The sequence below is a fragment of the Oncorhynchus clarkii genome, chromosome 28, assembly GCF_045791955.1.
Source record: "Oncorhynchus clarkii lewisi isolate Uvic-CL-2024 chromosome 28, UVic_Ocla_1.0, whole genome shotgun sequence".
Classification (NCBI taxonomy): domain Eukaryota; kingdom Metazoa; phylum Chordata; class Actinopteri; order Salmoniformes; family Salmonidae; genus Oncorhynchus; species Oncorhynchus clarkii.
In genome coordinates, this window is record NC_092174.1 from 40,301,102 (window position 1) to 40,323,991 (window position 22,890).

The 22,890-nt window shown below is 41.6% G+C and overlaps 1 protein-coding gene across 1 annotated transcript in view; it reads left to right on the plus strand.

Annotated features, from left to right (window-relative positions):
- Positions 1 to 20,082, plus strand: part of LOC139387477 (SLAM family member 9-like) — an 87,628-nt gene extending 67,546 nt beyond the window's left edge. Inside the window, exons 1-5 of the mRNA XM_071133715.1 lie at positions 6,561 to 6,635; positions 8,003 to 8,305; positions 8,450 to 8,728; positions 8,938 to 9,054; positions 19,110 to 20,082. Coding sequence (XP_070989816.1) covers positions 6,581 to 6,635; positions 8,003 to 8,305; positions 8,450 to 8,728; positions 8,938 to 9,041 — 741 coding nt within the window. The 5' untranslated portion in view covers positions 6,561 to 6,580 and the 3' untranslated portion in view covers positions 9,042 to 9,054; positions 19,110 to 20,082. Of the gene's footprint in view, positions 6,636 to 8,002; positions 8,306 to 8,449; positions 8,729 to 8,937; positions 9,055 to 19,109 lie in introns of the transcript that reaches the window.
- Positions 20,083 to 22,890: the final 2,808 nt, after the last annotated feature.

Here is a 22,890-nt window from a genome sequence, read left to right on the forward strand (position 1 = left end):
AGAGATATAGTACTAAAACACTTGAGTGTCTCTCTTGATCCTAGGTCCTTGCCGAGTTGTGCAGACTCAGGACAACTGAGCTTTGAAGGAATACGCAGATTTAAAGAGGAGTCCGTAATTTGCTTTCTAATAATCATGATCTTTTCCTCAAAGAAGTTGATGAATTTATTACTGCTGAAGTGAAATCCATCCTCTCTTGGGGAATGCTGCTTTTTAGTTAGCTTTGCGACAGTATCAAAAAGGAATTTCGGATTGTTCTTATTTTCCTCAATTAAGTTGGAGAAATAGGATGATCGAGCAGCAGTAAGGGCTCTTCGATACTGCACGGTACTGTCTTTCCAAGCTAGTCGGAAGACTTCCAGTTTGGTGTGGCGCCATTTCCGTTCCAATTTTCTGGAAGCTTGCTTCAGAGCTCGGGTATTTTCTATACCAGGGAGCTAGTTTCTTATGAGAAATGTTTTTAGTTTTTAGGGGTGCAACTGCATCTAGGGTATTGCGCAAGGTTAAATTAAGTTCCTCAGTTAGGTGGTTAACTGATTTTTGTCCGCTGACGTCCTTGGGTAGACAGAGGGAGTCTGGAAGGACATCAAGGAATCGTTGTTGTCTGTGAATTTATAGCACGACTTTTGATGTTCCTTGGTTGGGGTCTGAGCAGATTATTTGTTGCAATTGCAAACGTAATACAATGGTGGTCCGATAGTCCAGGATTATGACGAAAAACATTAAGATCCACAACATTTATTCCAAGGGACAAAACTAGGTCCAGAGTATGACTGTGACAGTGGGTAGGTCCAGAGACATGTTGGACAAAACCCACTGAGTCGATGATGGCTCCGAAAGCCTTTTGGAGTGGGTCTGTGGACTTTTCCATGTGAATATTAAAGTCACCTAAAATTTGATTATTATCTGCTATGACTACAAGGTCCGATAGGAATTCAGGGAACTCAATGATGAACGCTGTATATGGCCCAGGAGGCCTGTAAACAGTAGCTATAAAAAATGATTGAGTAGGCTGCATAGATGTCATGACTAGAAGCTCAAAAGACAAATTATTTATTCATTTTTTGTAAATTGAAATTTGCTATTGTAAATGTTAGCAACACCTTCTCCTTTGCGGGATGCACGGGGGCTATGGTCACTAGTGTAGCCAGGAGGTGAGGCCTCATTTAACACAGTAAATTCATCAGGCTTAAGCCATGTTTCCGTCAGGCCAATCACATCAAGATTATGATCAGTGATTAGTTAATTGACTATAATTGCCTTTGATGTGAGGGATCTAACATTAAGCGGTAGTGGTCGATAAGGGCCCTGTCGTTCCATCCCGCTCCTGCGGCCAGGGTCCGAAATTCCAAGGCGAACTCCTTGGTGCTCCTCATCCCCTGCCTCAGGTGGAAGAGACGTTCACATGTCGCTCTACCCTCGGGCAGGTGGTCGAAGACTGCCCGGAAGTGGTGGGCGAACTCCTCGAAGTCGTCCAACGCCGGCATCTCCTTCTCCCCACACGGCGTTAGCCCACTCCAGAGCTCTCCCTGAGAGGCATGAGACAAGGGCGAACACCTTCTCCCTTCCCGTGGGAGCCGGGTAAACGGTGGCCAGGTATAGGTCCAGCTGTAGCAGGTAACCCTGGCACACAAAATAATGTACAACAACACAATACCACAGGTTCAAAACAATGCCCAGAAAAAAACTGCCTGACGTGTCACACAATAAACGTCACAAACAATTACACACACAGACATGGGGGGGGATCAGAGGATAATATACATGTAGAGTGATGAGGGGATGTAAACCAGGTGTGCGGGAAAACAAGACAAAACAAATGGAAAATGAAAGGTGGAGCATCGATGGCTAGAAGAACGGTGACTTCGACCACCAAGCGCCGCCCGAACAAGGAGACGAGCTGACTTCGGCGGGAGTCGTGACATCAATATACACATCAATAACACACATCAATATACACATCAATCAATACACATCAATATACACATCAATATACACATCAATCAATACACATCAATAATGCACATCAATATACAAATCACAATACACATCAATAATACACATCAATCAATACACATCAATATACACATCAATATACACATCAATCAATACACATCAATAATGCACATCAATATACACATCAATAATACACATCAATATACACATCAATCAATACACATCAATAATACACATCAATATACACATCAATAATACACATCAATATACACATCAATCAATACACATCAATATACACATCAATATACACATCAATCAATACACATCAATCAATACACATCAATAATACACATCAATATACACATCAATAATACACATCAATATACACATCAATAATACACATCACAATACACATCAATAATACACATCAAAATATACATCGATATGCACATCAATAATACACATCAATAATACACATCAATATACACATCAATCAATACACATCAATACACAGAGATTATTCCATAAGTAAAAAAACTCAAGCAGATTTACCAAACTCAGTGGAGATCAAAGGGATCTCCAGAGTTCTCCATCTCTGAGATCGGGTCTGGTGTCTCGTACGTCTGGAACAATGAAGTAAGGTACGGCGGAGGTTTATGCAGGATGGCGGTATAAACTAAAAGAGTGCAATGCATCGACAAATGAGACTTCAGAGAGGGCCACCCTCATTTCTGATACAGAATGCAGTGATGTGTACTGAACCTGTCGTCCTTAATAAAGTGCAGTGATGTGTACTGAACCTGTCGCCCTTAATAAAGTGCAGTGAGGTGTACTGAACCTGTCACCCTTAATAAAGTGCAGTGAGGTGTACTGAACCTGTCGCCTTAATAAAGTGCAGTGAGGTGTACTGAACCTGTCACCCTTAATAAAGCACAGTGAGGTGTACTGAACCTGTCGCCCTTAATAAAGCACAGTGAGGTGTACTGAACCTGTCGCCCTTAATAAAGCACAGTGAGGTGTACTGAACCTGTCGCCCTTAATAAAGCACAGTGAGGTGTACTGAACCTGTCGCCCTTAATAAAGTGCAGTGATGTGTACTGAACCTGTCGCCCTTAATAAAGTGCAGTGAGGTGTACTGAACCTGTCGCCTTAATAAAGTGCAGTGAGGTGTACTGAACCTGTCACCCTTAATAAAGCACAGTGAGGTGTACTGAACCTGTCGCCCTTAATAAAGCACAGTGAGGTGTACTGAACCTGTCGCCCTTAATAAAGCACAGTGAGGTGTACTGAACCTGTCGCCCTTAATAAAGCGCAGTGAGGTGTACTGAACCTGTCGCCCTTAATAAAGTGCAGTGATGTGTACTGAACCTGTCGCCCTTAATAAAGTGCAGTGATGTGTACTGAACCTGTCACCCTTAATAAAGTGCAGTGATGTGTACTGAACCTGTCACCCTTAATAAAGTGCAGTGATGTGTACTGAACCTGCCGCCCGTAATAAAGTGCAATGAGGTGTACTGAACCTGTCGACCTTAATAAAGTGCAGTGAGGTGTACTGAACCTGTCGCCCTTAATAAAGTGCAGTGAGGTGTACTGAACCTGTCGCCCTTAATAAAGTACAGTGATGTGTACTGAACCTGTCGCCCTTAATAAAGCGCAGTGAGGTGTACTGAACCTGTCGACCTTAATAAAGTGCAGTGAGGTGTACTGAACCTGTTGCCCTTAATAAAGCACAGTGAGGTGTACTGAACCTGTCACCCGTAACAAAGTGCAGTGAGGTGTACTGAACCTGTCGCCCTTAATAAAGTGCAGTGAGGTGTACTGAACCTGTCGCCCTTAATAAAGTGCAGTGAGGTGTACTGAACCTGTCGCCCTTAATAAAGCACAGTGAGGTGTACTGAACCTGTCGCCCTTAATAAAGTGCAGTGAGGTGTACTGAACATGTCGCCCTTAATAAAGTGCAGTGAGGTGTACTGAACCTGTCGACCTTAATAAAGTACAGTGAGGTGTACTGAACCTGTCACCCTTAATAAAGCGCAGTGAGGTGTACTGAACCTGTCGCTCTTAATAAAGCACAGTGAGGTGTACTGAACCTGTCGACCTTAATAAAGTGCAGTGAGGTGTACTGAACCTGTCGCCCTTAATAAAGTGCAGTGAGGTGTACTGAACCTGTCGACCTTAATAAAGTGCAGTGAGGTGTACTGAACCTGTCGCCCTTAATAAAGCGCAGTGAGGTGTACTGAACCTGTCGCCCTTAATAAAGTACAGTGATGTGTACTGAACCTGTCACCCTTAATAAAGCGCAGTGAGGTGTACTGAACCTGTCGCCCTTAATAAAGCACAGTGAGGTGTACTGAACCTGTCGCCCTTAATAAAGTGCAGTGAGGTGTACTGAACCTGTCGCCCTTAATAAAGCACAGTGAGGTGTACTGAACCTGTCGCCCGTAACAAAGTGCAGTGAGGTGTACTGAACCTGTCGCCCTTAATAAAGTGCAGTGAGGTGTACTGAACCTGTCGCCCTTAATAAAGTGCAGTGAGGTGTACTGAACCTGTCGCCCTTAATAAAGCACAGTGAGGTGTACTGAACCTGTCGCCCTTAATAAAGTGCAGTGAGGTGTACTGAACCTGTCGCCCTTAATAAAGTGCAGTGAGGTGTACTGAACCTGTCGACCTTAATAAAGTACAGTGAGGTGTACTGAACCTGTCACCCTTAATAAAGCGCAGTGAGGTGTACTGAACCTGTCGCTCTTAATAAAGCACAGTGAGGTGTACTGAACCTGTCGACCTTAATAAAGTGCAGTGAGGTGTACTGAACCTGTCGCCCTTAATAAAGTGCAGTGAGGTGTACTGAACCTGTCGACCTTAATAAAGTGCAGTGAGGTGTACTGAACCTGTCGACCTTAATAAAGTGCAGTGAGGTGTACTGAACCTGTCGCCCTTAATAAAGTGCAGTGAGGTGTACTGAACCTGTCGCCCTTAATAAAGTACAGTGATGTGTACTGAACCTGTCGCCCTTAATAAAGCGCAGTGAGGTGTACTGAACCTGTCGACCTTAATAAAGTGCAGTGAGGTGTACTGAACCTGTTGCCCTTAATAAAGCACAGTGAGGTGTACTGAACCTGTCACCCGTAACAAAGTGCAGTGAGATGTACTGAACCTGTCGCCCTTAATAAAGTGCAGTGAGGTGTACTGAACCTGTCGCCCTTAATAAAGTGCAGTGAGGTGTACTGAACCTGTCGCCCTTAATAAAGCACAGTGAGGTGTACTGAACCTGTCGCCCTTAATAAAGTGCAGTGAGGTGTACTGAACATGTCGCCCTTAATAAAGTGCAGTGAGGTGTACTGAACCTGTCGACCTTAATAAAGTACAGTGAGGTGTACTGAACCTGTCACCCTTAATAAAGCGCAGTGAGGTGTACTGAACCTGTCGCTCTTAATAAAGCACAGTGAGGTGTACTGAACCTGTCGACCTTAATAAAGTGCAGTGAGGTGTACTGAACCTGTCGCCCTTAATAAAGTGCAGTGAGGTGTACTGAACCTGTCGACCTTAATAAAGTGCAGTGAGGTGTACTGAACCTGTCGCCCTTAATAAAGCGCAGTGAGGTGTACTGAACCTGTCGCCCTTAATAAAGTACAGTGATGTGTACTGAACCTGTCGCCCTTAATAAAGCGCAGTGAGGTGTACTGAACCTGTCGCCCTTAATAAAGCACAGTGAGGTGTACTGAACCTGTCGCCCTTAATAAAGTGCAGTGAGGTGTACTGAACCTGTCGCCCTTAATAAAGCACAGTGAGGTGTACTGAACCTGTCGCCCGTAACAAAGTGCAGTGAGGTGTACTGAACCTGTCGCCCTTAATAAAGTGCAGTGAGGTGTACTGAACCTGTCGACCTTAATAAAGTGCAGTGAGGTGTACTGAACCTGTCGCCCTTAATAAAGTGCAGTGAGGTGTACTGAACCTGTCGCCCTTAATAAAGCACAGTGAGGTGTACTGAACCTGTTGCCCTTAATAAAGCACAGTGAGGTGTACTGAACCTGTCGCCCTTAATAAAGTGCAGTGATGTGTACAGAACCTGTCGCCCTTAATAAAGTACAGTGAGGTGTACTGAACCTGTCGCCCTTAATAAAGTGCAGTGCGCTATGATAAACAGTGTCCAATGACTTCAATACAGTGGCAGCTGCATTCATATAGACAATATCACCATAATCTATGACCGGTATGAACGTCGACTGAATTATTTGTTTTCTGCTTGTTAATGAAACCCATGGCTCCCCTATTTGGGTGTCAGTAATTTGGTAAGGGCTGCCCTATCAGAAATGTACATGTTAAAAACGCGTTGGAAATACTATAATTACGCAATAACAAATCTTATAGTTACACAAGTTGATTTGTAACATGCTAAAAATACATTCTACCGAGTCTTTAATTTCACAAACATCTGAGTTTGGAGAGCATTTTCAGTTCCTATATAAATATCTATCAAGTAATTTCAAATGCCATGGAACCTGTAAAAATTGCAAACAGAATGTGTTAACCTTCCGGTTATGGGTGTAAAAATCTACTGGAGGAAGAGGAAGTATAGGCCTATGTGACAATACTTCCTCATTTAGGTTTAGTCATTTATCAAAGTATGGCGACCTTGTGTTTCCCCATCGCTATTCTACTAACTCTCCTCCATCAAGCAGGTAAAAGCATTTTCTAAAACATCTGTATAGTGATATTTATTATATTGATTAGACATGTGTGTCTATAATCTGATTAGTAGGTTAGTAAGTAACAGGCAGTATAATTTGTACTGATTACTCTGCTTATAACCAGTCCAACCAGTGTACTGGTTGTCTAACCGGTCGAATCAGTGGGTGAAAAAGGAAATTATATGATTTACTGAACTTTTAAGTCATGTGTTGTGATGTGTTGAACTTTACCACATTCAAGTAATTCATTGACTTTTAAATTGAAAATATGTAATTAACTTTAGGGCAACATTTTTGGATGATACTGTAGTTTTAAACACATGTTGAAGCTATACACGTGTTTACAAGTAATGAGTAATACAACCATTTTGGGTTGTGATAGTATAGTGATAGTATACCGTACTGTGAGGAAAAGTTCTGTGTCAGTTACAAGAAGGTTACTGACAGGAAACTACGCAACAACGCCATTTGAAGCAAGAAAACTTCTCACTATCGGAAATGCACAGCTCAACTTGTATTCACATGTGTCTGTAAGAATCAACCACAAATATGTGCCCATATTTATAAGCATCCAAGTTATCTATGCTTTTTGGCAGAATAGGTTGTACTTCCTGGAGTTATACTTCATCAAGTTGCTTTTACTGAATGGTTTCTGATACTGAACAGTTGATAGTGTGTATCATATCCTAGTTCTTTGCTGTAAAAGTACTTCTGTATTACTTGTAACAAAGGTTGTGACTCTGTTGATCTAAAGGCAGCTGATCTTATTAATGGGTTAATATTTAAACCGTTTAGCAAATAGGGCGTATTGTTACGTCCGTCGATGAATGAATTAGACTAAAGCGCAGCGTGGAAAGTGTTCATGATATGCAATGCTGAAACACCGACAAAACAACCAAATATAAAGGAACGTAAAGTTCTGCAGGGCTCTACAGCTACTGTGTAAAAACAAGATCCCACAAACTCAGGTGGAAAACAGGCTGCCTAAGTATGATTCCCAATCAGAGACAACGATAGACAGCTGCCTCTGATTGGGAACAATATCCGGCCAACAAAGAAATAGAAAACTAGAATGCCCACCCAAATCACACCCTGACCTCACCAAATAGAGAAATACACAGGCTCTCTCAGGTCAGGGCATGACACATATAGAAAAATTCCTGCCCAAACTACAAGCCTGCAAATTGGATCATTACAATGTGTCAGTCAGTTTGGCTATTTGCAAAAACAATCCATTTCCACATATTCCTTTAGGAGGTTGCGTTGCTAAATTCATATATCCTACTGCTGTATTTGTCACATTGTTTGATGGGCTTTTTCATCTTTTTTTTACATGACGTATTCTGTGTTTATTTCAGAGCCCAGTGCTGAGACCTCTGTGTTTGTGCAGAAGGGACAGGATGTTCGCCTGAATGTCCAGACAAATGTTCAACTGAAAGAAGATGTTGATGTGCTATATTGGAAGTTTAACAGATTAGACAATGTTGTAAAGTACCCCCCAAAAGTTACCTTTGAAAGGTACCGAGGTAGGGCTGAATTTAGTGAGGAAGACTTCTCTCTGCTACTGAAGAACCTCCAGGAAGGAGACAGTGGACTTTATGATGCAGTAGTGACTGGTAACAATGACAGAAACGTTGCTAAATACTTGATAAATGTCCAAGGTATGTCTGACAGTTTTTCTATTTTTTCACAGTTTAATTAAACAAGCTAAACATGGTGTACAGGTTAAATGCATATTCATTGGGACTCTAGCTCATGTACTCAGGTTAATAAACAAACAATAAAGGAATTATATTTGTTTTCAGAGAGAGTTGAGCCTCCAGTCCTGACAGTGGACTCTGTCTCCTCCATCAATGGCACCTGTAACGTGACTGTGGCCTGCAGAGGTCAGAACACCTCTGTCAACTCCAGCTGTAACAGCAGCACCTGCTCTCAGGTGGGAGGAGAGAGAAGAAGGGCTGAGACAACCACTGTCCCCCTGCTCTCTGTCTATGTGGCAGGGGGTTCCATCATCTGTAACCACAGCAACCAAGTCAGCTGGGCCAACGACACCAAGGAGATCAAAACAATTTGTCTGGAAAAAGGTAAGACAGATTTATACAAACACCGTGCACACACACACGCTCACACACACACACACACACACACTCACACACACACACACACACACACACACACACACACACACACACACACACACACACACACACACACACACACACACTAGACTAGATGTTATATGCTGACGTATGTTGACGTTTAGATTTTGATGTCATTGTAATTCCAAAACCAGAGCGGGACAAGGAGGACCATAACTACGCTGTCACAGTCGGGATGCCAGGTCCCATCATCCACGTCATCATCATCTTTGTTGGATGCGCCTTGATTGGTTGGTGAAAGCTAAATAAAGGTAAGCTCACTGTTCTTGCTTATTACAGAAACCGTACAGTTGTGAATAAAACGGTTCCCTGGAGTAGGGAAGGAGGTATAACATACTCAGGAGAGTCAACAACCAATCCTATTCACCTGAAGCAAACTGAAATCGTGCCCAACGTGCCAATGGATGCCAAGCCCACCCTCGGAAGCCCCACAATTCTGGCTATAATACCGGGGCTCGCATCCATTTCCAAAATTCATTACAGCACTTTAGTAAGCCCAAACCCCCTGACTGCACAAGGCCAAAATATGTTATACCACATTCTCTCCTTCAGGGAACAGTACTTATATTCATAACTGTACATTCCCTTTCAGACGGTCACTCGGTATAAAACATGCAGACATACAATCAAGCCCCAAGCCGGCTCAGACGGTACCAAACTAGGAGACCCGCCCAAGCACCCACAGGTTCCACTGGATCCAAAAAGGGTCACAGAAACCACCTTTTCCCCCTACCTTAATACTTACCAGAGAAGCCTGAATTGTCAGTACCTCATGGGGCCTGAACTGTCAGAGCCCTATATAACAAACCAGAACCTGCTACAACACGGTTATGTATACCGACACGCTGCCTCTGCAGCCCAAGTCCCCAGACCCCACCGTTCCAAGAATAACACTAACTTTGTGAGCCTAAAATGTCAGAACTCGTACAAGGAACCGCAAGTCCAAAACAACAGAACACCAAGTCATGACTTGGTAAAACGCACGCACACTGCATTAGTGTCAAGTAGTGTCACTGAAACCCACAGGACACCTGCAGTAACCTTGGAAGGGTGTACCCGCACACTGCCACGGCAGCCCAATGCTCAAACCCACAGGGAATTGTGGCAACCCGGATAAATGTGTTCTGTCTGCTGCAGCACATCAAGGCAGCCAAAGGCTTAAACCCACAGGGAAACTGTGATAAACCGAATAAATGTTGCCTGACATCAACCATGACGACCCAACATTTTCCATACACACAAAAAGTTTTTTTTTCTCAAATGCCTTGCACAAATATGTTTACATCCTGTTAGTGAGCATTTCTCCGTTTCCAAGATAATCCATCCACCTGACAGGTTTGGTATATCAAGAAGCTGATTAAACAGCATGATCATTACACAGGTGCACCTTGTGCAGGGGACAATAAAAGGCCACTCTAAAATGTGCAGTTTTGTCACACAACACAATGCCACAAATCAAGTTTCAGGTTGAGGAGTGTGCAATTGGCATGCTGACTGCAGGAATGTCCACCAATGTAATTGTAGAGAATTTGTCAGTACGTCCAACCGGTCTCGCAATGTGTTTGGCGTTGTGTGGGTGAAAGGTTTGCTGAGTTATTTGTACTTTTTTATGGATCCCCATTAGCTGCTGTCAAGGCAGCTGCTACTCTTCCTGGGTAGTTCTTGTATGCATGTGTCTGTGCCAATGTTTGTGTTGCTTCACAGACCCCGCTGTTCCATAAGGTTTTTTTAATCAGTTTTTTAAATATAATTTTACTGCTTGCGTCAGGTACTTCATGTGGAATAGAGGTCCATGTAGTCATGGCTCTGTGTAGAACAGTGTGCCTCCCATAGTCTGTTCTGGTCGTGGGGACTGTGAAGAGATCTCTTGTGGCATGTCTTGTGCAGTATGCATGGGTGTCCGAGCTGTGTGCCAGTAGTTTAGACAGACTCTCATATATAAAAGTAGTGATGAAGTCAATCTCTCTTCCACTTTTAGCCAGGAGAGATTGACATGCATATTATCGATATTAGCTCTCTGTGTACATCCAAGAGCCAGCCGTGCTGCCCTGTTTTGATCAATTTACAATTTTCCTGAGTCCTTTTTTGTGGCACCTGACCACACGACTGAACAGTAGTCAAGGTGCAACAAAACTAGGGCTTTTAGGACCTGCTTTGTTGATAGTGTTGTTAAGAAGGCAGAGTATCGCTTTATTATAGACAGGCTGCTCCCCATCTTAGCTACTAAATCTTAGCTACTAAATCTTCGCTACTAAATGTCTTTTTTGCTCGCTTCGAGGCAAGCAACACTGAAGTATGCACAAGAGCACCAGCTGTTCTGGATGACTGTCTGATAACTCTCTCGGTAGCCGATGTGAACAAAACCTTTAAATAGGTCAACATTCACAAAGCCGCTGGGCCAGATGGATTACTAGGACGTGTACTCAAAGCATGTGCAGACCAACTGTCAAGTGTCTTCACTGACATTTTCAACCTCTCCCTGACCGAGACTGTAAACCTTCAAGCAGACCACCATAGTCCCTGTGCCCAAGGAAGCTAAAGTAACCTGCCTAAATGATTACCGCCCCGTGGCACTCATGGAGCAGTTGCCATGAAGTGCTTTGAAAGGCTGGTCATGGCTCACATCAACAGCATCCAACAGATCCACAGATGACGCAAACTCAATCGCACTCCACACCGCCCTTTCTCACCTGGACAAAAGGAACACCTATGTGAGAATACTGTTCATCGACTACAGCTCAGCGTTCAACACCATAGTGCCCAAGAAGCTCATCACTAAGCTAAGGACTCTCGCACTAAACACTTCCCTCTGCAACTGGATACTGGACTGCCTGACGGGCCGCCCCCAGGTGGTAAGACTAGGCAACAATACGTCTGCCACGCTGATCCTTAACACTGTGGCCCCTCAGGGGTGTGTACCTAGTCCCCTCCTGTATTCCCTGTTCACCTACGACTGTGTGGGCAAACATGACTCCAACACCATCATTTAGTTTGCTGACGACACAACAGTGGTAGGCCTGATCACAGACAACGATGAGACGGCCTACAGGGAGGAGGTCAGTTAACTGGCAGTGTGGTGCCAGGACAACAACCTCTCCCTCAACGTGAGCAAGACAAAGGAGCTCATCGTGGACTACAGGAAAAGGTGGTCTGAACAGGCCCCCATTAACATCGACGGGGCTGTAGTGGAGCGGGTTGAGAGCTTCATGTTCCTTGGTGTCCACATCACCAATGACTGATCTTGTTCCAAACATACCAAGACAGTCGTGAAGAGGGCATGACAAAACCTTTTCCCCCTCAGGAGACTGAAAAGATTTGGCATGGGTCCCCAGATCCTCAAAAGGTTCTACAGCTGCACCATTGAGAGCATCCTGACCGGTTGCATCACCGCCTGGTATGGCAACTGCTCGGCATCTGACCGTAAGGCGCTAAAGAGGGTAGTACGAATGGGCCAGTACATCACTGGGGCCAAGCTTCCTACCATCCAGGACCTATATAATAGGCGGTGTCAGAGGAAAGCCCATAAAATTGTCAGAGACTCCAGTCACCCAAGTTAAAGACTGTTTTCTCTGCTACCTCATAGCAAGCGGTACTAGAGCGCCAAGTCTAGGACCAAAAGGCTCCTCAACAGCTTCTACCCCCAAGCCATTAGACTGCTGAACAATTCATAAAAATCTCCACCGCACAATTTACATTGACCCTTTTGTCTTGTACACTGATTGTCTTGTACACTGCTGCTACTCGCTGTTTGTTTGTTACCTATGCATAGTCACTTCGCCCCCACCTACATGTACAGATTACCTCAACTAGCCTGTACTGCACACTGACTCGGTACCGGTGCCCCCTGTATATTGCCTCGTTATATTTTATTCCTATTGTGTTACTTTTAATTATTACTTTTTGTTTTTGCCTACTTGGTAAATATTTTCTTCTTCTTGAACTGCACTGTTGGTTAAGGGCTCGTAAGCATTTCACGGTAAAGTCTACACTTGTATTCGGTGCATGTGGCAAATAAAGTTGGATTTGATTCGATCAATATGTTTTGACCATGACAGTTTACAATCTAGGGTTACTCCAATCAGTTTAGTCATCTCAACTTGCTCAATTTCCACATTATTTATCCAATATTTAGTTGAGGTTTTTCGGGTTTACTGAGTGTTTTGTTCCAAATACAATGCTTTCAGTTTTAGAAATATTTAGGACTAACTTATTCCTTGCCACCTACTCTGAAACTAACTGCAGCTCTTTTTTGAGGGTTTTCAGTCATTTCAGTCGCTGTAATAGCTGACATGTAAAGTGTTGAGTCATCCGCATACATAGACACTCTGGCTTTACTCAAAGTCAGTGGCATGTCATTAGTAAAAATGGAAAAAGCAAGGGGCCTAGACAGCTGCCCTGGGGAATTCCTGATTCTAACTGGATTATATTTGAGAGGCTTCCATTAAAGAACACCCTCTGTGTTCTGTTAGACAAGTAACTCCTTATCCACATTATAGCAGGGTGTTTAAAGCCAAAACACATACGTTTTTCCAGCAGCAGACTATGATCAATAATGTCAAAAGCTGCACTGAAGTCTAACAAGACAGCCCCCACAATCATTTTATCATCAATTTCTCTCAGCCAATTATCAGTCATTTGTGTAAGTGCTGTACTTGTTGAGTGTTCTTCCCTATAAGCATGCTGAAATTCTGTTGTCAGTTTGTTTACTGTAAAATACCATTGTATCTGGTCAAACCAAATGTTTTCTAGAAGTTTACTAAGAGTTGGTAACAGTTTTAGCCAGTAAAGGGGGCTTTACTATTCTTGGGTAGCGGAATGACTTTAGCTTCCCTCCAGGCCTGAGGGCACAGCTCTCTAGTAGGCTTAAATTGAAGATGTGTCAAATAGGAGTGGCAATATCGTCTTCTATTATCCTCAGTAATTTTCCATCCTGATTGTCAGAACCTGGTGGCTTGTCATTGTTGATGATAGACAGCAATAATTTTTTCACCTCGTCCACACTGACTTTACGGAATTCAAAAGTACAATTCTTGTCTTTCATAATTTGGTCAGATATACTTGGATGTGTAGTGTCAGCGTTTGTTGCTGGCCTGTCATCCCTAAGTTTGCTCATCTTGCCAATGATAAAGTCATTAAAGTAGTTTGCAATATCAGTGGACTTTGTGATGAATGAGCCATCTGATTCAATGAATGATGGAGCCGAGTTGGCTTTTTTCCCCAAAATGTCATTTAAGGTGCCCCAAAGCTTTTTACTGTCATTCTTTATATCATTTCTCTTTGTTTCATAGTGTGGTTTATTTATTTGTAAAAATTTAGTTACATGGGGCGGCAGGGTAGCCTAGTGGTTAGAGCGTTGGACTAGTAACCGGAAGGTTGCGAGTTCAAACCCCCGAGCTGACAAGGTACAAATCTGTCGTTCTGCCCCTGAACAGGCAGTTAACCCACTAGGCCCACTAGGCCGTCATTGAAAATAAGAATTTGTTCTTAACTGACTTGCCTGGTTAAATAAAGGTAAAAAAGTTTGCCTATCATTTGGGCTGCCAGACTTAATTGCCATAACCTTTGCCTCATCAAAACATAGAATGCCCACAACTCCCCCCCCCCCCCCCCCCCCACAAAGGTGCGTACTCCGGCCACAAGGGGGAGGGTCTGGGTGGGCATCTATCCGCGGTGGCGGCTCTGGTGCTCTGGTGGAGTTACTAGAGGCGGTGGCGCCTCTAGAGCGGGGACCCTCGTAGCGGGCCCCGGACTGGGGCGACTCTGGAAGCTCCGGGCTGGAGGGCGACTCTGGCGACACACAGGAGACCTGGCTCTGGGAGCCAGTACAGGACTCACCAGGCTGGGGAGACATGCCTTGGCCGAGGCACCGGATACACTGGGCCGTGGAGGCGCACTGGCACTCGAGCGCAGAACCATACCCGGCCAAACACAAAGAAATAGAAAACATAGAACACAAAACATAGAATGCCCACTCCAACTCACGCCCTGACCAAACCAAAATAGAGACATTAAATGGATCTCCAAGGTCAGGGCGTGACAACACCACAGACAGATCACCACAGATCATCAACATATGAATCACTACAAAACGTATTGTATGACCTTTTATACAGTATATTAGGAACTTTGGTTTTCCTAGATATGGCTGTTATATTGTGATCACTACATCCTATGTATTTGGATACTGCTATAAAGCACAATTCTGCAGCATTAGTAAAGATGTGATCAATACATGTTGATGAAAACTTTGGTTTTCCTAGATATGGCTATTATATTGTGATCACTACATCATATGTATTTGGATACTGCTATAAAGCACAATTCTGCAGCATTAGTAAAGATGTGATCAATACATGTTGATGGCTTAATTCCTGTGCTGTTTGTAACTACCCTGGTAGGTTGACTGACAACCCTGATCCAGGTTGCAGGCACTGGTTACAGTTAAGTTTTTTCCTGAGTGGGCAGCTTGATGATAGCCAGTCAATATTTAAATCACCCAGAAAATATATTTATTTGTTGATATCATATACATTATCAATCATTTCACACATATTATCCAGATACTGACTGTTAGCACTTGGTGATCTATAGCAGCTTCCCACCAGAATGGGCTTTAGATGAGGACAGATGAACCTGTAGCCATATTACTTTAACAGTATTTAACATTAGATCGTCTCTAGGCTTTACAGGAATGTGGTCCTGAATATAGACTGCAACACCGTCCCCGTTGGCATTCATGAATATGAATGTCATCTGCTACAAGCAAGTTATTGACTTCATGGACCTTGTTTCTTAATATGGGCTATTTTTAGCACTTTTCTGGGTTGCTTGATTGTTTTTAATGCTTTACTGGGAAGCTTACCAGAGGTAGACTTACTCACGTTATTTACATTAGAGCTGATAGTGCAGGGTGAGCTGCATAATGTGGTCTTCCTACTATTGCACATGGCCTTAGTGCTAACAGTGTAACTCTGGTTCATAGGCTCATGATTACGGCTTACAGTAGCTGTAGGATAAACAGATGTATTCGGTGAAATTAGGGGTACATACATTAAATGACTTACATTGTGTTTACCAATGCCTCTAAGATCACGTACATTTGATGCAGCATTATGACGACTCATTGTCACAATGGTAGGGATTAACTGAGCTGGTCCTGGATCATTTACCAGTCATTGTTTCAACGCAGACGAGACATGCGTGGACAGAGTCCAGGAGTCAAGATGATTTGGATGGACTGTTGTTACAGAATGGAGGACTGGGTAACTAACAGAATGGAGGACTGGGGAACTAACAGGATGTTGTTACAGAATGGAGGACTTGGTAACTAACAGGATGTGTCATTCCTGTAGAGTATCTTCTGTTTCCAGAAGGTGTTAAAGTTGTCGATAAAAGTGACTTTTAGCCAGATGTGTAATGCCACCAGTCTGCCGAATATTTCACACTTTCTTTTTCACATGTAGTCATGTTTCTATGTAGTACTGTGCGCCTCCCACAATCTGTTCTGGACTTGGGGACTGTGAAGAGACCTCTGGTGGCATGTCTTGTGCGGTATGCTTGGGTGTCTGAGCTGTGTGCTAGTATTTTAAACAGACAGCTCAGAATCTTTAGCATGTCAACACCTTACAAAGACAAGTAATGATGCAGTCAATCTCTCTCCACTTTGAGCCATGAGAGATTGACATGCATGTCAGTAGCGTTAGCTCTCCGTGTACTTTTAAGGGCCAGCTGTGCTGCCCTGTTCTGAGCCAACTGCAATTTTCACAAATCCTTCTTTGTGGTACCTGACCACACTACTGAACAGTAGTCCAGGTGCACCAAAACCAGGGCCTGTAGGACCTGCCTTGTTGATAGTGTTGTTAAGAAGGTAGAAACCAGGGCCTGTAGGACCTACCTTGTTGATAGTGTTGTTAAACTAGGGCCTGTAGGACCTGCCTTGTTGATAGTGTTGTTAAGAAGACAGAGTAGCGCTTTTGTTTCAATATGTTTTGACCATGACAGTTTACAGTCCAGCATTACTCCACCTTGTCGTGTCTCTACTATTATTAAATTGAAGACTTGTAGTTTTTATCAAAGATTCTCTGTAATTAGTATTACGCGATCAACTGATTAATCATGCACATGTAATTAACTAGGAAGTCGGGGCATTTCCTAAAATAACTTTTCAGATATTTTATCTGATCAATTAGTCTTTGAATTAATGAATTATTTACTTTACCTCACGTTAGTCTCATTTCAAACGTCGTAAATTGTTGGTTATCTGCACAAACCCAGTCTTCACTATGAATCATCCATAAATCAATTGTCAATTCACAGAAATGCATAAACAAACAGTAAATATGGTTACAAGAAATGATAGGAGAATGTGCCCTAGTGGGCTGAACCGGCATGGCGGCTTGTTAGACAAAAGGGAAGTGGGGGTCGACTAAGAAGTCATTACAGAGTGATAATTATAATAATTGAAATGTTAATCCTTTGCACATGAACGCTCACTCATTCGGGAACAATTGCAATCAATCAATATATTTACGCTCAGTGTGTCGTCTTGATTGCTGGTGAAAAGTTTATTTTGTAGAATTGTCCGTCTCTCTCCCTCTCTCTGTCTTGGTTATAGGGGATAGTTCAGAGTGACATTCATTCATTTGTTACAGAATGAATGTTTCGGCGGTTGTCGTTCTTCGCGTTCAATGATACCGAATTCCTAGCTGCAGACTAGTAATTCATATCAAAGACTTGTTCATATTCTGTCGGTATCAATAGTCTAAGAGTTTGACCACGTGGTATGGTTAAAAGGTTCAGCAATGGTCTGCAACCTTTGTCCTCCCCCAATGGAGAAAAACATGGTCTGGTGATAATTTCTCAAAGTTGGGTTTTATTCGGAATGGCAGAAAAGGGCTGTCCCAGGACGCCTGACCCTAACTGGGCTCAGGGGCGGTCCTCTGATTTAGTTAACTCCAATCCCCTTTTTGAGTTTTCCTTCATTAAACAGTCCAAAATCACATTGTACAATTGTGTAAACAGTATCATCCTCACTCATTCATCTTATACAACAATTAGATGTAAACCTCATATCTGAGGCTATTATATAAACAGCGTTATGGTAATGGGTCCACACCGTCTCCCATGAGCTTCCCCAAGTTGTAACAAACGGACCAGTTCGTAGCTGGATTCTTCACCGATCTTTTATACTTTCTCCGGAACATGACATTTGTTCGTACCTCAAGTTCTGTGAGGTGGAAGAAATTCCTTTGTGCTCCATGAACATTTACTCTGCCTCTTATACTATGTGGCCATGTAGGCAGGGTCTTCTCAGGAATTTACAACCTCTCTCTGATCACAGCAGCATAGTTGAAGGAGGTTTAGGGTTTAGTGAATGATTTGTCCCAAATACAATGCTTTTAGTTTTGGAAATATTTAGGACTAACTTATTCCTTGCTACCCACTCTGAAACGAACTGCAGCTCTTTGTTAAGGGGTGCAGTCATTTCAGTTGCTGTAGTAGCTGACGCGTATAGTGTTGAGTCATCCGCATACCAGAAATTCCCACATATTTTGAGCACTTGTTGTCTGCTTTTCCTTCATTCTGCAGTCTAACTCATCCCAAACCATCTCAATTGGGTTGAGGTCAGGTGATTGTGGAGGCCAGGTCATCTGATGCCCCACTCCATCACTCTCCTTCTTGATCAAATAGCCAATACTCCGCCTGGAGGTTTGTTGGTGTGCTGTTGAAAAACAAATGATTGTCCTACTAAGCGCAATCAGATTGGATGGCGTATCGCTGCAGAGTGCTGTGGTAGCCATGCTGGTTAAGTGTGCCTTGAATTCGAAATAAATCACAGATAAATCATTGGTCGTTGACTCCCTAGTGTGTTATACCTCGTGAGCGACTGAAAGTTAACACATTATGTTAATTAAACTTTTGTGAAAACGGTTGAAAACAGGATGTAGTAATTTCACATTATTTATATTCATAGCTCATTTTATTGTATTTTTATGTAGTTGATTTAAAGGTGACAAAGTGGAAATTATAATCACAGAGTATGCTATATTCAGGGTAAGATACCATATATATTTAACACCACTGATACTGTGTCATTGTTGATGCCATTTTTTAAAATGCAGTTAGTGGAAAATGTATACATTCTAAAATGCTGAGAAATTCATGTTAATTTCTTATATTATAGAGCATTGAACCACTGAGAAATATTAAATTAATTGATTTGAGGTGATTAATGACCTTGTTCTATAACCGGGTCACCGTTCATAAATTCACAGTGAAAATGTTACTGTATGTTTTTATTCTCCAGACTCCAGGTAACAGTCATGTAGGTGGTGAAGAGCAGGAATCTCCAGGTCCAGCATCACCCTCCATCTACAGTATGGTGGGACTACCCCAACCCCAGCCTATGAACCATTCCACCATGATGGGAGACCAGTCTCCACCTGAGGACTTCCCCATGACCTCCATGACCATGCCTGAGAGTTTAAATGCTACTGTATGGTGGGGGAAAAAGAGAAGCAAACAATAATCAGGAATTTTAACATCATCTTAGACCAGGATTCTATCACATAGCTTTTTGTCAGCTATACACCTTTGAAGGCAATGTTCCCGCGTTCACTGAGAAAACATTCAATTCAGTTCAGTCGGGAAATTGTGTTTAAATGTACATAGCTGACAAACCATGATCAAATTGAATCTTGGCCTAAGACCGCGTAATATCTGTGCTGTAGCGTGATTGAAATTTAAAGGCAATGTACCTGCTTGTGTGGGGACTGCATCGGTAAACTCTGCAAATGTCGGCTCAATCGGAAATGACCTTTACATTTCTATCGTGCTACAATTCGGATATTCTTCCAAACAACGACCAACTACAGATGAAGGATCTTAATTTGACCACACTGTTGTTGCAGGAAATGCAAACTTGTAGTGCATTCAAGGTTTAAAAATGCTTCTAAAGTTTGGAATTTACACTTTAAAATATCAAACTTGATTTGCCAATACAAAAAATCTAAAACCTACACAAACATTTTCATTCATTATATCCCCATAATCCTGATGCTTCAGGATATTTTCCTGCTGTGAGAAACTGGTCAAATTAAGATCCTACATCTGTAAGCACAGCTGTCTTTGAAAATGTTAAATAATTTTTTTTTTCCCTTGTAAAATTGTTTTAACCATCATGACGGTAGTATGCTGTAAAAGTACAGAAAAATAAGTGAACATTTCAAATTATTCATCATAGTGGGTATTAAACAGAAACAAATCATTAATCATAGTGGGTATTAAACAGAAACAAATCATTAATCATAGTGGGTATTAAACAGAAACACATCATTAATCATAGTGGGTATTAAACAGAAACACATCATTAATCATAGTGGGTATTAAACAGAAACACATCATTAATCATAGTGGGTATTAAACAGAAACAAATCATTAATCATAGTGGGTATTAAACAGAAACAAATCATTAATCATAGTGGGTATTAAACAGAAACAAATCATTAATCATAGTGGGTATTAAACAGAAACACATCATTAATCATAGTGGGTATTAAACAGAAACAAATCATTAATCATAGTGGGTATTAAACAGAAACAAATCATTAATCATAGTGGGTATTAAACAGAAACAAATCATTAATCATAGTGGGTATTAAACAGAAACACATCATTAATCATAGTGGGTATTAAACAGAAACAAATCATTAATCATAGTGGGTATTAAACAGAAACACATCATTAATCATAGTGGGTATTAAACAGAAACACATCATTAATCATAGTGGGTATTAAACAGAAACACATCATTAATCATAGTGGGTATTAAACAGAAACAAATCATTAATCATAGTGGGTATTAAACAGAAACAAATCATTAATCATAGTGGGTATTAAACAGAAACAAATCATTAATCATAGAGGGTATTAAACAGAAACACATCATTAATCATAGTGGGTATTAAACAGAAACACATCATTAATCATAGTGGGTATTAAACAGAAACACATCATTAATCATAGTGGGTATTAAACAGAAACAAATCATTAATCATAGTGGGTATTAAACAGAAACACATCATTCATCTTAATGGGTATTAAACAAAAACAAATCATTTATCATAGTGGGTATTAATCAGAAAAAAAGAATGTGTAATGGTCGGTATTAAACAGAAACAAAACTTTCATCATGGTGGGTACTAATCAGAAACAAATGAGCCAAAAACATGTGATACTGTATAGTCAGATATTCTTATATCATGTTATGCTGTGCATTATACTATGTCATGTAATGCTATATTATGGCAGGCCCTAATAATATGCCTTGAAATGCTATGCTATCTTACATTAGGCTAAAGACATGCTACGGTACTTTGGCGACTGGTAAGTGTTTTTTTCCTTTGGGCTGTATGTTTCAATGTGTAGTTCATACATGCATAATCTATACGCAGAATTAACGTTTTACCTCAATAAGCAACTGTTGTCTGGAAGCTGTGCGGCACCATTTTCCCTACATTTACCTCAACGTGCGCCAGCCCGCTAGAAATTCGAGTTTCAGCCAATGAGCTTCAGCCCCTTGCCATTTGAGTGACAGCTAGACACACACAGCAGAGCGAGAGAGAGCAATGAAGTGTTACACATATCTGCACATTTGTGGAGTAGCACGCAATTTTCAGGTCCCACTTTTGGCTTGTGAGCGTTACTTTCAGAACTACTTCCTAAAAAAATATAACAAATAAAAAAATAATATCTAAGGTATGTTATTTATATAGCAACAAATGAAAAGAAAAAGTAAATATTTTTTTTAACGTTTTAAATTACCCAATCTGGTTTACATGTGCAGGCAACATCCTTCTGTTTCTGTGTACATTGTTACATAAAAAGGAACATAATTATTAATCTCATGATTATACTATCTGCTGCTGTATGGGGTGGCAGGGTAGCCTAGTGGTTAGAGTGTTGGATTAGCAGTCGAAAGGTTGCAAATTCAAATCCCCGAGCTGACAAGGTACAAATCTGTCATTCTGCCCCTGAACAGGCAGTTAACCCATTGTTAACTTGGCCGTCGTTGAAAATAAGAATTTGTTCTTAACTGACTTGCCTAGTTAAATAAAGGTAACAAATAAAAAATAAAATTGTAAATAATATCGTCACTGTGGGAAGCCCTGTCAATTGTAAAAATACAATAAACATCATTCTGTCACTCGTGGGCTTAAAGTGTTGTTTGTAGAATGTATCCCTGATGTAGAGGGTGATGACAGCAGAGATCATGATGACCAGCCTCACAGACACCAGGAGGATCTTCCACATGTACACAGACACGCCAGCAGGGGGAGTCACTGGGTTACAACAGTTAGACATTATGTTACAGTTCCTCTAGTCCAGCACGTCAGACAAAAGGGTTTGGACACTTCCATTTCAATTCCAGTCAATACAGAGAGCAAACCAAATTCCAATTCCTAATTTTCCTAATTGAAAAGCATTGAAATTAACTGGAATAGAAATGGAATTGACCTGCTAGACACTTCAACACTTCAACAATTAACCCTGAGTTTACAGTTCCTGTAATGTGCATAGTTTTTTACAATAATGTGTGCTCTTACTTTCAATATGAATCATTATTAAAGATGGGGCAGTGGGGCAAAAAAGTATTTAGTCAGCCAACAATTGTCCACGTTCTCCCACTTAAAAAGATGAGAGAGGCCTGTAATTTTCATCATAGGTACACTTCAACTATGACAGACAAAATGAGAAAAAAATCCAGAAAAAAATAATAATTGTATTTCACGTATGTTCCATTCCGAGAACAAATAACTTTTCCAGAAGTGTCATTCTAAAGCATTATAAATATGTAAATACGTGTGGATTTGATTAGCGCTTTGATCGGCATGAGGCCTGATGAGCCTTTAAGAGCCCAAGCCAGAGAAAAGCCCAAATGGTTGTGTTGTTATCCAATGCATAGCCTATAATATACTGTATAGGCTACCGCACATTACGTACAACAGAAAAGCCCATAGATATAGCTATGCTCTCTTGGGTAAATAAATGGAACATCTTCAGTAATCTTTGAGTGTAGATTGTATTAC